The 20,085-nt window shown below is 56.4% G+C and overlaps 1 protein-coding gene across 1 annotated transcript; it reads left to right on the top strand.

Annotated features, from left to right (window-relative positions):
- The first annotated feature begins 97 nt into the window (after positions 1-97).
- TMPRSS9 (transmembrane serine protease 9) lies at positions 98-19,252 on the top strand. The gene is made up of 20 exons (XM_087922929.1): positions 98-148; positions 2,491-2,647; positions 3,333-3,460; positions 3,922-3,989; positions 4,073-4,230; positions 4,344-4,388; positions 4,711-4,824; positions 12,458-12,629; positions 13,116-13,390; positions 13,871-14,010; positions 14,102-14,420; positions 14,511-14,682; positions 14,998-15,269; positions 15,420-15,556; positions 16,546-16,837; positions 17,088-17,204; positions 17,696-17,867; positions 18,030-18,295; positions 18,496-18,632; positions 18,789-19,252. The coding sequence occupies exons 2-20, from the start codon at positions 2,503-2,505 to the stop codon at positions 18,948-18,950; spliced, it is 3,291 nt and encodes a 1,096-aa protein (XP_087779055.1). The 5' UTR covers positions 98-148; positions 2,491-2,502; the 3' UTR covers positions 18,951-19,252.
- Positions 19,253-20,085: the final 833 nt, after the last annotated feature.

Below are 20,085 nucleotides of genomic sequence, written 5' to 3'. Positions count from 1 at the left end.
CGCCTTGTCCTGGCAGTTCCAGGCGGCTCAGGTTCCTTTAAGGGATTTCCCCCCCCCTCCCCCACCCCAACCTGAGAGCCAGAGAGGGGATGCGGGTGAGAGCAGTCGGGCACCAGAGTTGTCTCGCCTAGGAGTGGCTGCTCAGGAGGTGAGTCCAGCCTGGGCGGGAGGCGGGCAGCCCAGCCCAGCGCTAAGGCAGGGCCTGGGGCAACCAAGGGAGGGTTGGGCCCCTCGGTGCACAGTCTGGGCAACCAAGGGGAAACTAGCCAAGAGAATGCTGGGGGGTCCAGACCATGCAAAGGGATAAGCGGGGTGGGGGGGGAGACACGTGTGTTCAGAGAAGGGATGCCGGCTGGCAGCCATGAGCCGCAGGTCTGGCAATGCCCAGAGAAGGGACCACAGAGCCCGGAGGGGCCCTTAGCTGCGGGGCCCTTAGCTGTCTAACCCATCCCCAGCTAGATTGGGAGCGGGGGCCAGGGGGGGGTTCCTGGTCAAAAGCATGGAACTAACTTGGAGTAGGATCATCCCACTCCCCCAAAGGGCGGGAGGTGGGAGGTGGGCTGTGCCTGGGGTCCTTCTCTGCCCCTCCCCCCTTTAGTAATGGGAGCTGATCGGAAATGCCCCCATCTTTCTGAGCCTGCCAGAGGGGGAGGAGCAGCCCTGGCCCGACCCCTCCCCTCTCCTGCACTTCCCAGCTGACGTGTGTGTGTGTGTGTGTGTGTGTGTGTGTGCGTGTGTGGGTCCGTCCGTCCGTCTGTCCATCCTGAACAGGTTCCCCTCCCTCCTCTTGAAAGCCCGTCATCTCTTCCAGCCCGAGGTTTAAGGAGACCAAAATGACCAAAGAGATCCAGTCTGGTCTAATGGTTAAGGCCCCCGACAGTGAGTTCTAGTCCCACCTTGGCATCAGAGCGGCTAAGACACTCTGGGCCAGTCCGGCTCTCTCTGCTCCGGCACCGAGCCCAAATGATGGGTCAGCACTCGACTGACTGGGAGCGGGAACGGATCCTGCACCTGTGGGAAAACCCTAAGAGGGGTGGGAATGCAGACATGGAAGAGAACACAAAGGAGTTGCGACGACCAAGGTTGGAGGCAAATGAACCTAATTTGGTCCGTCCCCACCCTCGCCCTCTTTTGGGATGTGAGCCTGCCCAGGATCTGCCTCTGGGCGGGAGAGGAGGAGGAGGAGGAGGCCAGGTTGAGGCTCTGAGGATCTTGGCTCCAAATTGCCTCACCTGCTCCGCATTGTCCCCGGGCGGCTCATTGACATGCAAGCTGGCCAGGGGGACGGGGAGGCCCCCATCAAATGTGGCATTGTCTGCTGTCTGGACTGCCTCCTTTCACCAACGGGCAGGGATGCCCCTGCCAGGCAGCAAGCCCCCTCCTTCGGAGGCACACAAAGGCAGGCGGCCCTTTCCCACTGCCTCACAGGCAACCCCCCTCCAGTGGGGGGCAGGGAGAGCCACCCGCTGCATCGAATTTCTCTTGGCCTCCCCCCGCGCCTTAGCAGCCCTCAAGGTTGTTTATGTGGCAGGAAGAGAAGCTGCCTTTGCCAAACCTTGGCTTGGCTCCTGCGCTGCAGGACTCCCCCCCCCCCGGAGAGGCTCCTCGGCTCCCCTGGCGGGAGAACGGCTGCCAGCACAGTCAGGAAGTGAACCAGCCCCGGGGTCGGGGGGGGGGGAGGGGAGCTTCCTTCCCGGCCCAGGTGCACCACAGCAACCTACCTGGCAGACTGGCATCTGTAATCAGCCCCTGCCCTTCCTCGGCTGCCAGCTCCCCCTGACCAAGCCTTGGCTGAGCACGGCAGAGGGAAGCCCCCCTCTATGGTGGGGAAGGACCCACCCTGGGGCCCCTCTGGGGACAAAGAGCAGGGTGGGCAATCTTATTTCTAGGTAGTTATTGGGGTTTTGTTCGGTGAGTGTGTAGGTGTGCACCCTTTGAACTCCTGGCAACTTCCCGCACTAGTCCCCGCAGTTTTCCTGGCAACGTTTTTGCCATTGTCTCCTTCCTAGGGCTGAAAGAGAATGGCTGGCCCAGGTCTTAAGGCAGGACTAGAACTCACAGTCTCCCGGTTTCTAGCCTCCTCGTCACTGGGCTTATAAACCTCCCCGAGGGGTCTTTGCAAAGCTGGGGACTGAAAAAATAAACAATACACGAATAACCAGCCATTTGCGCGGCAAAGCGGCTCTGGGACCTGCTTCTCCATTCCAAGGGTTGCAGAGGCCAGCGGAGGCCTTCGGAGCTGTCCATTCAGACGGACGCCATGTAATCCCCTCGGGTAACTTGGGCCATGAGGTGGGTCTCTTGGTCTGCTTGTCTGCCTCCCTCTTGAGGCTTCCTGGTTGTGCCAGGGAAGCAGCTGTAGCTCTGCCCCGTGAGGGGTGGGCCTCCTGTGCCTCAACAGCCGTCGTGGGAGGCCGCGCTGGTCCTCAGGGCTCCGGACCCAGGAAGCAGAGAGCAGGGACGTGTCCTCCTCTTTCTTTCCATATCCAGCCCCATCCAGCCATGGGACTACCAGGCATCCCCTCAAGGCCGGCACTGGAGCGACTGACAGCACGGCCCGTGGCTGGCGGTGGAACCTGCAGCCGGACTGCCTTGGCCACCGTCCTCACCAGCACCGCAGCAGCCCTGTGTGTGGGCATCCTTGTGTGTGAGTTGCTTTGAAATGGGCTTGGGGGTCGCCCTGGGGTCCCCAATGGAGCTTAAAGCCCCCCACAAAAGGTATGATGCACCACTGGACTGAAAGAGAAAGAGCCCCTGGGTGGTGGGACCAGGAACCTACCCCGCCCAACCGAGCAGCGCCGAGCATCCCCTGCCGTACCTGGACTGAGCCTTTCCCCCGAGACCAGCCGCCCTTGGGGGGCAAAGCTAGTGAGACGGAGAAGGTGCACTTCCTGGGACCTGCCAGCTGAACATGTCTAAGGAGAGGGATCTGGTGGGCCTGGCACCCTCTGGGAAGGGAGGCAGGGAGCACCCTCATCACTTGCCTTGGGGGAAATGGGAGCGGGGCGGGGGAGGACACTTGCAAAGGTGACGGGGGCGGGGGGCGGGATGTGTGTCTTCTGAGGATGGCAAAGCAAAGGGCAGGGCGAGGAAACCTCTTGGCTAGACGAGGAGGGTCTAAATGCGGTGCTCATCTTGTGCCAGGACCCTTCTGTGGCATCCGTGCCAAGAGGAGCCCGGCAGCTGGCCTGCCCATCCTTTCAGCACTGGCTCTCCCATGGCTAAGGCCACAGGCAGCCCCAAAGGGTGGCAAGGCCCTGGCAGCTAGGCAGCTGGGTCAGCTGGCAGGGCTCGGAGGGGCCCTTGGCATCGACGGCTCTCTCCTGCGGCAGATCTCCTGGGGAAGCGAGAAGCCCACTTCGAGCACAGGGCGGAGCTGCAAGGGATCCCCTACCGGAGCAGTTTGCAGCAGCCCAGTTCTGGCTACTCCCGCCTGCTGACCCCTATTCTGGAGCAGCTGGTAAGGACCCCATGCCCCCTCCCCAAGAGGGTGAGCTGTGGGTGAGCCACTGGGAAGGGCCGCCCATTCAGTGTTCCCCGGGAGTGCAGCTCCCACCCGCTCCGGGAAGGGTGGCTGTGCACAAGACTGGTCGGACTGTCCAAGGCTGGCAGAACTGTTCCCACGTGAGGCCCCTGGTTCCCGGCGGTCCAACCCTGGTGGAAAGCCGAAGGGAAGGGGCTGGAGAAGGGAGGGGAGGGCTGAGGGGATGCATCCTGCCAGCTAGCTTGGGGTTTGCAGCGGCTCCTCTAAGGCCCAGGCTAGGCACCCCTTTGGCTAATTGCTTGAGGGGGCAGATGGTCCGGGTCTTTTCTTGGGGCAAAGAGGCTGCTCTGAAACTGGGCCTCCCGGCTTGATTGTGGCTCTGATGGGCACAGCAGCAAAGCCAATCTGCTCTCTTGCTCTCCTGTCTGACCGCTCAGTTCAAAAGCCGCTTTCAGGACTCGCCCCTGGACGGCAGCTGCTCCAGGTGTACCGTCGTGCAATACAGGTGGGCAGGGCGGGAAGGCTGGCCTGGGGGGAGGCTCTCCTGCCAGGAAGAGAGGGTAAGGACTTCTTGCTTCTGCTTGGCAGGGAGGGCAATGCCAGCCTCATTGTCCACTTCCACCTCGGCTTCTCTCCACCGCCGCCCAGCCCTGGCATGGAAGAGGATATCCTGAGGCGGGGACTGGCAGCAGCTGTGGGCATCAGGGTGCCCACCTACGGTACCATCTGGGCTGCCTCCCTCCTGGGTATCCCTGCATTCTTTCTGGCCCTTTGGCCCAGGGCTGACCGGGGTGGTGTGTGCTCAGACCCTTCCGGGCTGCTGACCTGTGCCCACTTTCTGATTCCCCCCCCTTTCCAGCAGGTCCACCGGACCCCACATTCTCAAGCCCAGAGCTCAAGTCAGGTAGGCTGGTCGACTGTGGAACCCGTCTGGGATCCTGGTTTTGGGGCCCCAGCCCCACGGGCAGCATTGGGGACTGGGGCCCGTTTGGCCTTAGGCCTAGTCACTTGAGGGCAGAGGCAGGAGGGTGGAAAAGGGCAGCCAAACGGCTACCCCAAAAGCCCAGGCTGTTGAGGGCAGGGATTTCCCGCCTCAATTAAAGGAGGTGCTGAGCACCATGGCTGGACCCCAGTGACATTCCCCCCCTGCTTTTCCCCCACCCCCAGTGCCTGTGCTGAGGGGAGGAAGAACCTGGGAGCCAATTCTGCCCCTGTTGTGTTCACAGGAAGGTGTCTCGGGGAGGCCTTTGCCTGCCACAATGGCCAGTGTGTAGCCCCACGAAGCGTGCAGTGCAACGGCTGGAAAGACTGCCCAGATGGCTCTGATGAGGCCGAATGTGGTGAGTCTCTCACCACTGGGGCTGCTGGCCTCACTACCTCTGCAAAGCTGGGGATTCTCCAGGCTGCCCCGGATCTCCCTCGAGGACGGGCACAGACTGTGGGTGCCTCCCTCCAGGGAGGGCTGAACCCCACAGAGTGCAGGACCCAGAGTGCAAAGATGATTGACCTCCGTGGGAGGCAGGGCAGCATCTCCAGAGAGGCTACTTTTCCGGGGGTCGTGGGGGGACATGAAACCAGAAGGGGGCTGTTAGTGGCGGGGGAGCTCCTTGTGCATGAGCCTAAAGAGAGGGATCATATTCAGGGGATTTGGACCGGTTCAGGAGAACCTCCAGGGAAAATTTTAAGTGGCCCCGCCCCCACTCTTACCACTGTTGTATTCTGTTGTTTCTCAGCTCAGCTGATCTGTGTGGCAGAGCAGATTGCCGCGCCTCAGCTGAGCTAAGGTCAGTCTTGCTGTTATCTGTGCCTGCACAAATAGAATTCTTTATTGATCAGGTGTGGTTGGACACACAAGGAATTTGTCTTGGTGCAAATGCTCTCAGTGTACGTAAAAGAAAAGAGACATTCGTCAAGAATCATAAGGAACATCACTTAATGATAGTCATAGGGTACAATAAGCAATCAAATCATACTAGGAAACGGTGAATATAAATTATAAGCATACAAGCAACAAAGTTACAGTCGTACAGTCACAAGTGGGAGGGGATGGGTGATAAGGAGTGATGGGAAGATTAATAGTGATAGTAATGCAGACTTTGTAAATAGTTGAGCAGTTTTGAGGGAATTGTTTAGCAGAATGATGGCTTTTGGGAAAAAACTGTCCTTGTGTCTAGTTCTTCTGGTGTGCAGTGGTCTATAGCATCATTTTGAGGAAAGGAGTTGAAACAGTTTATGTCTGGGATGTGAGGGGTCTGTAGATATTTTCACAGCCCTCTTTTTGACTCATGCAGGATTCAAGTCCTTGATGGAAGGCAGGTTGGTAGCAATTGCTTTTTCTGCAGTCCTAATTATCCTCTGAAGTCTGTGTCTGTCCTGTTGGGTTGCAGAACCAAGCTAGACAGTCATAGAGGTGCAGATGACAGACTCAATAATTCCTCTGTAGAACCGTTTCAGCAGCTCCTTGGGCAGTTTGAGCTTTCTGAGTTGGTGCAGAAAGAACATTCTTTGTTGTGCTTTTTTGATGATGTTTTTGATGTTAGGTGTCCATTTTAGGTCTTGGAACTGTGTTGTCTAGTATTGTAAGAGGTAGTAGTATGGGGGGGGGGGAATTGCACGTTCGGCACCACCCCTGGGAAGGTAAGAAACAGCTAGTGGTTGCTGTTTGTCCTATTTGTGTGCACACGAAGCAGGGGGCAGAAAAGTTCAGCAAGGTCTCCTCCTCCTCCTCCTCCTCCTCCTCCTCATTTTGTCAGCCCAAGGGCAGGGGGTGGGGAGAAAAGGTACATACAGAGGCCATAGCCCTGACTTGCAACATCGATCATATGACTGGGCGTGACCATCTCGATGTCATTCACAGCAAGGTGCTGCCCACCAAGTCACATGACCACTTAGCCAGGCCCACAGAACCAGTGGTGGTAAATTTTTAATCCCATAACTGCTTATTCTGTCCTTTGAAGGCATAAGGGGCATCAACTCCCAGCAATAGTAGTAGAATTTCTGCTTCCGGATCTAGAGCAGGAAAGCGATGAGCCAGGTGCTTCAGGTGAGGAATGCTGCTTGCTACCTCGGGTGTTGCGATCTGGCTGTGGTCGTTTGGTATCCCATCCCATACTAACACAGGCGGCAGTGAGAACTGGGAACTTCCATTGAATGACTCTATACAGAGTCCAGTAGCTCTTCTCCCCGCTGTACTGTGTGGTACGCTGCACGTTGATATAGGGGTAGGGTTAGGTTTGATATTTTGGGGAAGGGAAAGTTGCTTGGCCAGCAGGTCTTGGGACATTGGGGTAGGTCTGCTGCCTTTGGAAAGGGAGTCTTGAGTCTTAGGTCTTACGACGTCAGTTTTCTGACTGGCGTGTAAAGTCTGTAGTTTCTCCTTCTCTCCTTCGATCCCTTGGTTCTGGGAAACTGCCAACTAACCGTGCCAGTTCTACCTGCTTGTTTCACAGTGAATGCTACTCATCCATGTAGGCCTTGACCTGTGTGTCTAGGCTATCTTCTTCCAATTCTTCAAGGTCGAAGTTGGAGGAGGCGTTGTCGGCCACCTTCCGCAATGCTGCAGCCCGCGCTGTTTTTTGCTGCTGTCTCTCTTTGTCGTTCGAGCAACTCCACTTGGCCCTGGCCATTTCTGCCTGTTGTTTGGCCATTTCTGCTTTCTGCCGTGTCACCCCCGTCGTGATACGCAAATCTGCTTCTGCTACCGCCACTTCTATCTCAGCTTCTGAAGCTCGGTCAGCGTAACTTGCTGCTTTGGAGGCCTTAGATGCGACACTGAGAAGGGAGGATGCTCTGGAAGGATAGTGAGAGACAGCAACAGAGATTTGCCACGAGATGCTGGAACCTGCCTGAGATCTAGCCAGTTTGGGATGGAGGGAGGTGGCTTTCTTAGATACAGATAATCAGAATTGGAAGGGACCTTGTAGGTCATCTAGTCCAACTCCACCCCTGTATAAGCAGGAGACCCTACACCATTTCTGACAAATGGCAGTCCAATCTCTTCTTGAAAGTCAACTGTTGGTGCTCCCACAACTTCCGAGGGCAAGCTGTTCCATTGGTTGATTGTTCTCACCGTCAGAAAGTTTCTCCTTGTTTCCAGGTTAAATCTCTCCTTGTTCAGTTTCCATCCATTATTCCTTGTCTGGCCTTTGGGTGCTTTAGAAAATAGCTTGACCCCTTCCTCCTTTCTGTGGCAGCCCCTCAGATATTGGAAGACCACAATCATGTCTCCCCTGGTTCTTCTCCTCACTAGACTATCCATGCCCAGTTCCTGCAACCGTTCGTTGTATGTTTTAGCCTCCAGTCCCCTCATCATCCTGGTTACTCTTCTCTGTACTTTTTCTAGAGTTTCAACATCTTTTTTATAATATGGTGACCAAAACTGGATGCAGTACTCTAGGTGTGGCCTTACTAAGGCTTTATAGAGTGGTATGAGTACTTCCCTTGATCTTGACTGTATCCCTCTGTTAATACAATTTAGGATTGCATTAGCTTTTTGGGCTGCCGCTGCACCCTGCTGGCTCCTATTGAGCTGGCTGTCCACTAAGACTCCAAGATCCTTCTCATAGTTACTGCTATTGAGCCTGGTTTCACCCAGTCTGTATGTGTCCTTTTGGTCTTTCTTGCCTAAGTGTAGGACTTTACTTTTCTCTCCACTGAATTTCATTTTATTAGCTATCGCCCAGTTCTAGTCTGTCAAGATCCAACTGGACCTTGAGCCTATCTTCTTGGGTGTTAGCTATTCCTGCCAGCTTAGTATCATCTGCAGATTTGGTAAGTTCCCCTTCTGTTCCCTCATCTAAGTCATTAATGAAGATATTGAAGAGTCCTGGGCCTGAGAGGGAACCTTGTGGCACCCCACTGCTTCCTTCCCTCCACGTAGACTTAGACCCATTAAGGACTACTCATTGAGTACGGTTTGCCAGCCAGTTGCGAATCCATCTCGTGGTGGTGCTATCTATTCCACCTTTTTCTCGCCTACTAAGAAGTAGGTTGTGGTCTACTTTGTCGAATGCCTTGCTGAAATCTAAATATATTATGTCCACAGTATTTTGCTGGTCTACTAATTTAGTCACTGTGTTGAAGAATGAAATAAGATTGGTTTGGCATGATCTGTTTTTAACAAACCTGCGTTGACTGCTAGTTATTACTTTACTTGTTTCTAGATGTTGTCAGATCTGTTTTTTTTAATTATCTTTTCCAGTATCTTCCTGGGTATTGATGTTAGGCTGATTGGTCTATAGTTTCCTAGGTCTGTTTTTTTTCCCTTTTTTGAAGATGGGAACCACATCAGCTCTTTTCCAGTCCTCTGGTAGTTCCCCGGTGCTCCAGGATTTTTGAAAGATATGGTGCAGTGGTTCTGAGATGACCTCTGCCAGCTCCTTTAAAACTCTGGGATGTAATCCATCAGGCCCCGGGTAATTTGTTTTCATCAAGATCAGACAGGTGTTCTCTTACTATTTTTTTGCTTATTTTAACTTTTATCTCTGGTCTGTCTTTTACAGTTATGTTTTTGGTGGGTTGAGCTATAGTTTCTTTTTGCGTGAAGGCAGATACAAAGAATGAGTTAAGCAGTTCTGCTTTCTCTCTGTTGCCTGTTACTTCCTTGCCATCTTCTCTCTTTAGTGGACCGACTGTTTCCTTGATTTTTTTCTTGTTATTTATATGTTGGAAGAAACTTTTAAAATTATCTTTGACTTTTGTTGCAAGTCTTTGTTCGTTCTGAGCCTTTGCTTTCCTGACTTCGTCTTTGCAGATTCTGGGTATCTGCTAATCTGCTGGGTAATTTGCCTTAGTTGTATGTCCTTCTTTCCATTTTTTGTACTTGTCCTTTTTTTCTTTCAATTTGCCAGAGAGATCTTTGTGTAGCCATGCGGGTTTCTTCTTGGATTTCTTGTTTTTCTTTCTCAGTGGTATTGTGCTGGTCTGGGCTTCTGTGATCATACTTTTTAGAGTTGCCCAAGATTCTTGAGTTGTTTTCCCCTTTAGGATTTTCATCCATGGAATCTTTCCCAAGTTCTCTCTGAGTTTATTGAAATCAGCACTTTTAAAATCCAAGACTCTGGTATCATTATGTTCTGTTGCTTGTGTTTGTGTTATGTTGAATTCTAGTATGACATGGTCACTCCCACCCAAGGTTCCTGCAGTTTCAACTCCCTCCTTCTTCTCTGTAAGAATGAAGTCCAGTATGGCTGTCCCTCTAGTTTCACCCTCTACCTTTTGGACAACAAAGTTGTCAGCTAGGTTGGTCAGGAACTTATTTGATTTCTCACTTGGAATAGTGGAAGGAAGGCACATGTGATTGAGGAGCTATGTCGGATGTGCCCCACTCCCTTGACACTACTTCCAGGCGTAGCGCGTTGTTGAGCGCTGCCTGGAGGGCATTTTTGCCTTTCTTAATGCATTCTTCGTGTTCCTTGTTAATCTCATTGAAGCCTTGAATGTGTACTTGGAGCTTTGGGTCACCCAGCTTTGACTGGATGTACTTGAGTTTACTTTCGTTGTCTTTCCATCCGTAGGAGAAGGTCATCTAGCTAGTTCTGCAATGTGCGGATTGTTGGGGCTTCGCAGATACCCAGGAGGTCCAACCATAAGTCTGTATAGCAGTGATACTGCCTGTCCCAATCCCTCCTACAGCATGCCTCCATAGGTTTGGTGAGCTTCCTATGCTGTCTGAGGTCATAGGCTTTCTGAGGTACTGCTGCTTCTCCGGAGGTTTGGACATTTAAAACTGGGTTTTGGGAGCCAGATTCCCTGTTTACATCAAGGGTGGGTGGAAGGTTTGAGTCCTCTGGTACATCAGAGACATCTGTTATGGCGGAAGAAGTTGCCATGCTTCAAATTAGCAAAAGGTGAATTTTGGAAAATTTAGAGGTTTTCCATGCAATGCCCTTTATTTCCACTAGGGTGCGCTGCAAGCAAGTAGCAGAAGGTAGGAACTTCTGCTAAATTCAGTACTTGACCATGTAGGTGGCGTTGCAGGCGTGTTGCTGAATTTGAGAAAATTCAGAAAATTTCACAGGTTGACCACTAGAGATGTGCTTTGCAATGTGTGGGAGACGCTGATGAAGCACGCTGGTTGGCTGCTAGGGGGTGCGTTGAGAAGTCTGAAAGACGTTGACGCAGAGCACAAAATGGCCTGTCAGTGGTACTTGCTAGGTCTGGAAGACACTGGTGTTGCACAGGTTGGCCTCTTCAGTGATGGAGCTGGAGTTGAGTTGGGTGGCAAAAGTAAAAAAATTTTTTTATTGAATTCTCTGTGAAATTTCTACTTGACCACCAGATGGTGCTATAGGCTGGCAGTTGAATGGTAGCAGATTAGACTGGAAGGAAAAGTCATTAAATATATAGAATACTTTTGTACAAAGTCATTTAAGAAATGTAATAATACTGTAATCCATTGCATAAATGCTGTGGTTAGATAATTTCTCTTTAGACTGGCCTTTAAATTTTAAATTTTCAGTAAAGGGAAAAATCTTCTAGCTCTGTCATTAACTAGAAAGGCAAAGTGCTTCTTTTGTTCAAATTAGGCTCCTCGGATCAGACTTGTGTCTTATGGGGAGGGGGGATGTGCTCCGTTGCTCTGGAGACAGCTCTCCACCGGCGATTTATGACCCCGCAATAAACTGGCCAGAGACCTCTTTTATGACTTTGCTGCTTGGATACCAGGTTGCAAACTGGCCGTATAAGGCCTCTTTTTAGGATCCTCTGGGCTGGAGAAATGCAATTTCTGTGTTAGAGGGCACAAGAAAGACTCAGAAAATTTAAACAGGTTTTAAAACTTGAACAGAATTGTTTCCCTTGAGAGGCAAATTTCTGGCTCTTCTTAGCTATTCACAGTCTCCTTGTTGTGCAAATTGAGTCTTTGAGATAGCAGATAAACAGAGATGCGAAGACCCAGGGAGGACTTTACTTGTTTGCCTCTTGTGAAATGGGGGATTCTTAGCCCCTCCCAACCATCCAAACACCCTGTAAAAACTTCCATTGCAGAGAGAGAGAGAGAGATGGGGAGAGAGAGAGAGAGAGAGAGAGAGAGAGAGAGAGAATATTCAGGCAATATGATTAGTTATATCTCTACCTTGGAGACTCAGATTAGCATTGTGCTTTGACTTGGGAGTCCTGATTTCAATATACTTTGCTTTATCACACGAATTCCAATAGCTTTTACTTTTGGGGAGTCCAGATTCAAATTCCCACCATCTTTTTACTGAGGGTTTGCAGGAATTCAGATCTACTTATTTTATTATTCTGTCCTTTGATTCAATTGTTGAATATAAAGACAGATAACGCTACAAATTCTTCCATACAAAGTTTCTTTTATTGGATTATATTAGGTATCCTCAAGGTAACTCACAGTTATGTCGAGATGCATCTAATGTCCAATTCTTTGCATAGTTGAAATAATAGTGCAAAATGATAGAAATCTTTCCCCTATTTCATCCCATAGTAGTGGAGCCAGAGGAGAGAGGCTAGCACGATGCTAGGGGTCCGAGCAAGAGTGAAGAAACCTCCCCCAACCCACCAAGGCTCAATTCAGTGACTAATCAGGATTACAGATGTGACCACATGACATGGACTACATTTCCCAGGATACCTGAACTACATTTACCACGAGGCATTCCCTTAAGGGGCCAGCTCCCAATTCCTAACTAATTATCCCAATTCCCATATACTGGCTGGGCAGCACTCTGCTTAAGAGCTAATCCTCACTCAAAATGTGACCAATCAGGCCGCAGTAACCACAAGCAGGAGGAAAACAGGTGGCTGAAATATTGCTTTCGCCACGTCAGAAAAAGACAGGGAATCTTCCCCTCTGACCAATCTCAACCTGCAGACCTGGAATAAAACTGGCGGGGGAGGGGGGAGGGCAAATGTGTTTAGGGCTTTCCTAACTTGCGAGAGGCTGAAAGTGTGTGTGTGAGGGGGGGCTCTCCTGGACTCCCCCATTCACCAGCGGTCCCTGATGCTCTCTTGCAGACTGTGGGACCCGGCCAGCCATGCGATCTGCCACTCGGATCGTGGGGGGATCGGAGGCACTTCTGGGCGAGTTCCCGTGGCAGGTCAGCCTGAGAGAGAGCAACGAACACTTCTGTGGGGCGGCCATCCTGACCGCCAGGTGGCTGGTGTCTGCTGCCCACTGCTTCAATGAGTAAGCCCGGGAGACCCCTGTCACGGCTGGCACCCTCTGCAGTGGGTTGGTGCCAAGGGGGAGGGAGAGGCTGGCGGGGGGGGAGGGAGGGAGCAGCTCAAGGATGGAAGGAGGCAGTAGGGACACCCAGCTGCACATCCCTCGCTCAGGCTGGAGGGGAGCAGGTGGAAGCATGTGCTGTGTGTGTGTGGAGCTACAGCATGGGGAGGAGGGAGGGAGGAAGGAAGGAAGGGAGGGAGAAGAAGAGAAGGGGGAGGTGGGGGGGGGGTAGAAGAAGCCCCAAGCAGGAAGAAAAAGGGATGGAGGACTGGGAAGGCCCAGTCAGATCGAAAAGGTCAGGAGAACCACAACGGAGTGTGAGGTCACAAGTGAAGGATGGGCCTCACCCCAGGCAGGCATGCGAGGGACGGGGTGGCTTGCACTCCCCCCTCCCTCCCAGGGGGGGGGTGGGGGGAGCCAGGGGAGACTGAAGCTGTCCCATTGCAGGTTCCAGGACCCCCGCACCTGGATGGCCCGGGCCGGCAGCATCCGGTTGAGTGGCAGCGAGGGCAGCCGGGCCCAGGCCAAGGTGCTGCGCATCCTCCAGCACCCCTCCTACAATGTGGAGAGCGCCGACTACGATGCAGCCCTGCTGGAGCTGGCCGAGCCCCTCACCTTCGGCAAATACATCCAGCCCGTCTGCCTGCCAGCCCCCTCCCACCGCTTCCGCCCGGGCAGGAAGTGCCTCATCTCCGGCTGGGGGTATCTCAAGGAAGACTTCCGTAAGCGGGGCCCCTAGCGGTCAGGTGGAAAATAGGGGGCGGCACAGAAGGAATCCCCCATCCAGGGCTGGAGCTGACTGGCCTGCCTCAAAGGGATGTTGCTGTCCACTCTGCCTCCATGTGTGAGGAGACCTCTGGCTGCTCGGGGACCGCAAGCGGCCACCGCTGTCCCCACAGGCCCAGAAGGGAGGCTCCTGCTCCCACACCAACCCGCGGGAGGGTGGGAGGTAAACTCCTGAGCAAGGCCAGAGTAGCCCCTGGATGCCCCTGCAAAGCTCCTGGTGTGTCCGCTGCAAGGAGGGGGGTTGGGGGGGAACAATCCAGGCAGACCATAGCTCCTCCTCCTCCTCCTGCTGCTGCTGCAGGCACACACTCCGCCCAATGCAGCGCCCCAGACTCTGACCTCAGCCCCCAACCCCGCTGAATTACCCGGAGAGCAAGGCCAAGGTCCACTTAGCGTCCATCCTGCCCCTCCCCCAGTAGTGAAGCCGGAGCTGCTCCAGAAAGCCACGGTGGAGCTGCTGGACCAGGCTCTCTGCGGCAACCTCTATGGCGGCAGTGTGCTCACTGACCGGATGCTGTGTGCTGGCTACCTGGAGGGCAAAGTTGACTCTTGCCAGGTAGGGCCCCGCCCCCGCCCCCAGAGCTCAGCAGGCTTTGGACAGACCTCTCCGCACAACATGCACTCACCGTGGCTCTTTCCTTCCGCAGGGGGACTCCGGGGGCCCTCTGGTCTGCCAAGAGCCCTCTGGGCGCTTCTTCCTCACTGGGATAGTCAGCTGGGGCATTGGCTGTGCAGAGGCCAGGCGCCCCGGGGTTTACACTCGTGTGATCCGGCTCCGGGACTGGATCATCGAGACCACGGCCACATCAAGGAGCCCCGCGGCTTCCACCATGCCAGGCCCTGGGCGCCATCATTCAGCTCCAACCGTGGGCACAAGCGCAGCCGGCCCACAGCACCCTAGCTCCATCTCCGGCTCTGCTTCCCCAGCCTCAAGTAGGCCGGCAGCCACGAGCCCCCAGCCTCCAGGTAGGGCCTTGGCGTGCAGCTGGCAGGGAGCAAGTGGAGGTGGGGCAGCCCCTCCTGCATCCACCACAGCCGTCCCCTGTTCACGTGCAGAGTGCGGTCGGCGGCCTGGTTTCTCCAAAGCTATGAAAATTGTGGGTGGCCTGGAAGCATCCCACGGGGAGGTCCCCTGGCAAGTCACCCTGAAGGAGGGTCTCCAGCATTTCTGTGGGGCCGTGATCATTGGGGAGCGGTGGCTGCTTTCAGCTGCACATTGTTTCAACCAGTAAGTGTCGCTCAGTGGGAGCCCTCCTGAAAGGCTCCTCTCTGGGTTTCTGCCCTGAGGGGAAGTTTGAGCAGCTGCTCTTGTGGAGGGGCCTGTTTGGCAGGAGGGGGCGGCGGGGAACCCGAGGGAGGGGTGCCCCATCGGGGCCGAGGCACCCCTGGAAGTCGCCCGCCATTCTGTCTCACATCTGCCTCCCCCAAGGCGGGCTCTGCTCCCTCCAGCCTCAACCCGGGGCGGGAAGGGTGCCCGAAAGGTGCAAAGGGTGTGCTCTGCCCCTGGGCAGACCGGGCGCCATTCCTGTTCCTGTATCGGCAGCACCAAGGTGGGACACCTCACTGCCTTCGCAGGCACCACTTCACTCTCAGCCACGGACAGCTCTTCTGTGAAGGTCGGCATCCAACAGGTGGTGCTCCACCCTTCTTACAACCCCGCCCTCCTGGACTTCGACGTGGCAGTGCTGCAACTGGCCAGGCCGCTGCGCTTTGGCAGATACATCCAGCCCATCTGCCTCCCCTTGGCTGCCCACAAGTTCCCCGTGGGCAGAAAGTGCCTGGTTTCAGGCTGGGGCAGCCTCCAGGATGGCAACGGTAGGTAGACGGGAACGGGCCTCGGGTTGTGCTCTGTGGGTAGGAGAGCGCCCTCCCCTTGTGTACCGAACCTGGGGTAGTTGGAAGTGGGGCTCAGGGGCTTTGGGCTGGCCCCTGTGAGGTCTCCTCCTCTTCCTCCTGGGCTTCCAGCTTCTCAGCCTGAAAACCTGCACCGAGCCGCAGTCGGGATCCTGGAGCAGGCGACCTGCGAAGGATTGTACAACGTTTCCCTCTCAGAGCAGATGATCTGTGCGGGGCTCCTTGAGGGGAAGGTGGATGCCTGCCAGGTACCAGGAGCACTTTTCCCCGCACCCTGGCCCTTTCAGGACACACACACACACACACACACACACACACACACACACACACAACCACAGGGAGGAGGGGGGCATAAAGGCTGAAAGGGCAGTTTGGAAAGGTATCACTATTTTGCAACAGGATTCAAGTTCGTTTTCTAATTTCAGTAGCGAGAGTCCAAAGGATGCACAACCACGGGGGCCCTTGGTGCTCTTGGAGCCTGGTGGTTTTCTTGCAGACTTGTCATAACTAGGTATCATCAACAGTGCCAGACAGAAATGGGGGGGGGGGGTCTAGCACTGACGATGTTCCCTACTCGGGTCACGAAACACCTGCACGAAAACCACCCAGCTCAGAGAGCATCGATGGCCCTTCACAGAGTCTCTCCCAGGCCTGACTGCTCACCTTACCTCACCCCACCCCACCCCACCCCTCCCCTCCTGCTGCTGCTGCTGCTACTCCGGTTTCCCTGGGCCCCTCCCCTTCCTTCGCCCTGCAGTTCAAAGGCTCCCTTTGCCTTCCCGGACTCTGGCGGTTGCGGCTTCTCTGTGCCACTCCTGCGGGAGCAACTCCCCAGCTCTCCAGGGCCAGATGTCGGGGCAGTGAGGGGAGCCCCTTCTCCACCCCCCCTCCTCTGCGGGGGGTCCTGCTCCTGACAGGCACCTTTGGCCGGTGCTGCCTGCTCCACTTTCCTCCCCAGGGAAGGCCTCAGCCTCCCTCTCCCACCTGCCCATTGGCCACTTTTTGTCAAGCAGGGAACTTGCTGCCAGCCCTCCAGGTGACCGGAGAGGGGGGCGGTTAAGGGCCTCCTGTGCCCCCCCCCCCCGAGCATTTAGGGCATTTTCGGGTCCAGTTCCCACTGAAGAACACTTTCGGCCTCCTCTATTTATGGAGGGATTGCCTTGGCCATAACAGAAGGGGCACCCACCATTAAGCCACTGCGCTTGCCAAGAGATGCTTCCTCCTGCCTCCTTTTCAGGGGGACTCTGGGGGACCACTGGCCTGCGAGGAGACCCCGGGAACCTTCTACTTGGCTGGGCTGGTGAGCTGGGCCGCTGGCTGTGGGCAAGCCAAGAAGCCAGGGGTCTACGCCCGGATCACCAAGCTCAAGAGTTGGATCCTAGGTGCCATTTCATCCTGTCTCAGCACTGCAGAGCCCCTCAGAGCCAGGAGCCCCTCTGCCTCGACCGCCTCTGGCCCGGAGCAAAGCCCGACCAGCCTGGCCACATCTGGGCTGGAAGCCGGTGCCTCCAAGGCCACCCAGCCACCAGGTACAGGGCAGGAAGAAAAGCCTCCGCGCGTGAAGTCGGTGGGGTGTGCAAGCCAGCAGGGCAGGGTGACCTCAGCGGCTTCCCTCTCCTCGGCCACAATTGCTGGTGACAGGCGGCCTGCCAGGAAATGCCCTCAGGCAGAGCTGCCGGCCCTGACTCCGCCTCGCAGCCCCTGCCCCGGAATTCTGGCCCCCTGTGGGGAAAAAGAGCCGGGCCTCTCAGCTGGACTCACCTGCTTAACCCCCCCCAGCTGTGCCCTGCACGCCCTCCACGTTCAAGTGCTCCAACAAGGTCTGCATTGGGAAAGCCAACCCCGAGTGCGACGGCATCATCGACTGCGGCAACGGCTGGGATGAGACTGGCTGCAGTGCGTACCCCCCTCCTGCTCCGGCCCCAGGCACCTCCACTCCGCCAGGGGCAGCGGCTGGCCCGGTGGGGAGGGAGGACTTTGGAAAAAGGGACGGACACGGAGATGTCGGAGGAGGGGGGTCTCCCAACAGAGTGCTGGTTAGAGTCTCTGATGAGGGGCTGCCACCCACTTCCCCTACGCCCCGCCCCCCCACTGTACCCATCCTCTCCAAAGGTGGCTTGGACCCAGCTGCACCGGAGGGGCGGGGGAGGGGACGGACCCTGTGGCAGCACATGGGGGGGCGGAGGGGGGGGCAGTGGGAGGAGGCAGGCCGGCCCTGGGTCAAGCTGCCGTGAGGGCGCTTCAGTTGCATCCATCAGGGGCTGGAAACATACAAGTCGGGCTGCCCCCCCCCCCGCTCCCATTCCAGCAGATGGGGTGGGGGGGGGAGGGGAGTGGCTGGGCTGGCCTGCCCTCCCTCCAGCCCCTGCTTTGGCCTTTTCCGGCAGACTGCGGCCTGGGCCCCCTGGCAGCCTTCAGCAAAATCGTGGGGGGCAGCGGTGCAGCGCAGGGCGAGTGGCCGTGGCAGGCGAGCCTGTGGCTGCGGCGAAGGCAGCACGCGTGTGGGGCTGTGGTGATCGCCGAGCGGTGGCTGCTCTCGGCTGCCCATTGTTTTGACGTGTGAGTGGGAGGGGGCCGGAGGACCCAGGCCCCTCCAAGCCGCCCCGTTCTGTCCCTACGCCAGGCCTCTTGGGCTCAGGAACCTCCAGGCTTGCCCTGGCCAGCCCGGAGGGCGGGTGCTGAGCCCTCCAAAAGGAAGGCTGACAGACTCGCCTCTTGCAGCTACAGCAATCCCAGGACGTGGGTGGCTGTCCTGGGGACGCCCTTCCTGAGCGGCCTTGACGGACGAGTGGAGAAGATTGCCCGGATCCACAAGCACCCCTTCTACAATGGCTACATGCTGGACTACGACGTGGCCCTGCTGGAGTTGGCCACCCCCCTGCGCTACACCAGCACCGTCCGGCCCATCTGCCTCCCGGACCGCACACACGTCTTCAGTGAGGGCAGGCCCTGTGTCATCACCGGCTGGGGCTCCACTAAGGAGGGGGGTACGGATGTTCCCCAGAAGCCCTGTCCCCATGGGGCACAGCTCAATCCAAGGCCCGGGGCCCACCGACTCCCCGTCAGACCGAGCCCAGGGGGTGTCCTGGCTTGGGGGTCTTCAGCTCAGGGTGGAAATGTGACCGGGGTGCTGGTGTGTGTGTGTGTGTGTGTGTGTGTGTGTGTGTGCGCATGCTGCTACCCGCAGGGCTCACGAGCACGCGACTGCAGAAGGCGGCTGTCCAGGTGATCCGGGAGCAGGACTGCTGGAGGTTCTACCCCATCCAGATCAGCAGCCGGATGCTGTGTGCTGGCTTCCCGCAGGGGGGCATCGACAGCTGCTCGGTGAGCCCAAACGGCATTGCCCTCTGGCCGCCAGGAACAGCAAAGGGCCTTGGGGTGCTGCTCTGCAGGGGGTGGGAGAGGCAGTCCCTCAAGGCCACCCTCCCCCACCCCGTGCTCAGGGCTGCCGCGCCCTCATGCTTCCCTCTTGCTCCCCAGGGAGATGCAGGGGGCCCCTTGGCCTGCAGAGAGCCGTCTGGCCGCTGGTTCCTGGCAGGCATAACCAGCTGGGGCTATGGCTGCGCCCGGCCTTCCTTCCCCGGGGTCTACGCCAAGGTGACAGCAGTCCGGGGCTGGATTGCACAGAACCTCAAGGCGTAACCCCCTACTCACCGGGGCCAGCAGGGGGGGGGGGCAAGGCCCCTCATAGTCCCAATCCTGCCAGAACCCCTTCCGGAAAAGAAGAATTCTGCCAGACAGGCCTCTGATCCAGCTGCAGGTACATTAAATGAAAATAACCCACTTGTGAATTTCCGTGAGGTTTCTCTGGGCCTGCTGGGAGGGAGGGGATGGTTTCTAGCCCCCCCAGCCCCCCCCCCCCCAGCTTGTCAGAAGGAGCCCCTGCAGTTTTCACACAAGCTTTCCGAGTGGGGTGGCTTCCCTCCTTCCACCCTGCCAAGACAATGCTGCATCTTCAGACAAGAGGAATGGGGGAGGGAGGGTGTGTTATCCAGGGCAACCTTCCCTGCATTGGCCCGTCTGCCGCTTCCTCTCGCCAAGCCACAAATGGCGGGACGCACACAATGTGCTCAGGAAAGGTTAGCAAAACACACCCCGGCAGTTCTCATAATCTGCAAGCCTGAACTAACGTTCCACGTCCTTCCTCAGCCTCAGGGACGATCAATCCATCCATGCACCACCCACGACCCATTCTAGCTGTGCCCAGCCTCGCCTGCCTCATTTGATCCAAGGAGAGAGGCTGGCACTCCAGGGATCGAAGCCTCTTCCACTGCTGGCCAATGGAACAAGGCTCAGCAACTGCACCCTACTTAGCCCAAACCAGCTTCGCTGCACTCCCACAAAGCAGAGGGACAGCTCGCCCTTCTTCAAGGATGCCCCCAAACCAAGGCCCAAGAAGATCAGCAGCCTGTGTTGGCGTTGGTTGCCATGTCAGGAAGCCCACTCGCTGCCAGGGGGCCGGGGGAGGGGGCTTTGGCTGCGAAAAGAGCCCAGCAGCAGGGAATGGGCAGCGGGCAGCCCTCGCTTCTGCCAGCCTCAAGGGGGGAGGGGCTGAGGTCGGACCTCAGTAACAAAGGCCGCAACAAAACTCTGGTCTCCCATCAGGAGCTGCCTCCCAGAAAGCAGACCAGCAGCCCCCCTCCTCAAATTCAGACACAACTCCCTGAAAGAGGAAATGAGCAACATGGGCCCCTCGAGGCCGGCTGGCCTTGGCTCCTGGGGGCTGCAGCCAAGACCTCCCCAGAGCGACACAGGGCGAGGGGACGACAGAGGGGCG

This window comes from Pseudonaja textilis, chromosome 1, assembly GCF_049901715.1.
Source record: "Pseudonaja textilis isolate UNSWEBS1 chromosome 1, rPseTex1.2, whole genome shotgun sequence".
Classification (NCBI taxonomy): Eukaryota; Metazoa; Chordata; class Lepidosauria; order Squamata; family Elapidae; genus Pseudonaja; species Pseudonaja textilis.
This window is presented reverse-complemented; position numbering and strand designations above follow the sequence as displayed.